The sequence below is a fragment of the Alligator sinensis genome, unplaced genomic scaffold (assembly GCF_000455745.1).
Source record: "Alligator sinensis unplaced genomic scaffold, ASM45574v1 scaffold186_1, whole genome shotgun sequence".
In the NCBI taxonomy this organism is placed as follows: Eukaryota; Metazoa; Chordata; order Crocodylia; family Alligatoridae; genus Alligator; species Alligator sinensis.
The window spans coordinates 364,043-365,390 of NW_005842904.1; the positions used below are offsets into that span (position 1 = coordinate 364,043).

General features: G+C 40.0%; 1 protein-coding gene across 1 annotated transcript; it reads left to right on the plus strand.

The window, feature by feature from the left end:
- The first annotated feature begins 400 nt into the window (after positions 1–400).
- Positions 401–1,348, plus strand: LOC102383740 (olfactory receptor 10A4-like). Its single transcript, XM_006035996.1, has one exon. The coding sequence runs from the start codon at positions 401–403 to the stop codon at positions 1,346–1,348; it is 948 nt and encodes a 315-aa protein (XP_006036058.1).

The following is a 1,348-nucleotide window of genomic DNA, read 5'->3' on the forward strand; positions in this document are numbered from 1 at the left end:
AGGGGTCATAAGAGTTTTTTTACAGCTTATAGTGGGAGAATGTGGGAGAAAAATGTTTTAGATGATGGAATGAGAAATAGAGGTTGATTATATGCTATCTAACTGTAACATAAAATTTATTTATTGAGGTAGCTAGCTCAATAAGATTGCATCAACTGATTGATTGATCAATTAATCCATCCATTGGTACTAATAATATCACATTATTCAATATTACAGGATATAATACACACATATATAATGTAAGATGGATAGCATTAATAATACACATATTAAATATATATTCTTCTTGTTCTTTTTGTTGTTGTTGTTGTTTTCATCATTAGCATCTACCAAGGTTTCCCACTTCCACGGCATCTGAAAGGTTTTACCTTTTCAGGACATAAAATACGTTCAAGACATGAAAGGAAGAAACCAAACAACTGTGACTGAATTCATCCTTTCAGGATTTTCAAGTCTCCCTGACTTGCCAGTTTTATTCTTTGCATTGGTTCTACTCATATATCTGCTGATCCTGCTTGGGAATGCTCTCATCATTATAGTCACATTGATTGATCCCATCCTTCACACTCCCATGTATTTCTTTCTCAGGAACTTATCCTTCCTGGAGATAAGCTACACCTCTGTCACCATTCCTGGAATGTTGGTCAACCACCTTTCTAGGGAGAAAACCATCTCAGTGTCCAGCTGTGCTGCACAGATATATTTCCTTATCTCCTTTGGGGGAGCAGAATGCTGCCTCCTGGCATTGATGGCTTATGACCGATATGTTGCAATATGCATCCCCCTGGCATATACAGTTGTTATGAATAGAGGGATTTGCTTTCAGCTAGTGGCCACTGCATGGTTAAGCAGCAGTCTTGTGACTCTACTGCATGTGGTGTGGATGTTTAACCACCCTTTCTGCCCTCCTCTGGAGATTGACCATTTCTTCTGTGATGCTCCACCAGTTCTGCAGCTGGTCTGTGGAGACACCCACCTAATTGAAATAGAGGCCCTCGCTTCTGCTACAGTATTTGTTGTGATTCCTTTTGTGATTATACTTTGGTCCTACATTCGAATCCTCACTGCCATCCTGGAGATGCCATCAGTTGAGGGGCAAAGCAAAGCTTTCTCCACTTGTTCCTCACACCTCACTGTGGTTGTCTTATTCTTCAGCACAGCTGGTTTGACATACTTCCAGCCCAAATCTAGCAGTTTGGTTGGTTCCAGTAAATTTTTGTCCCTGTTTTATACCATTCTTACACCATTGTTAAACCCACTTGTCTACAGCCTGAGGAACAAAGAAGTGAAAAGAGCCTTACAGATAAACTTTGGCCAGAGAGTATCTTCATGGAGACAGTTTTGA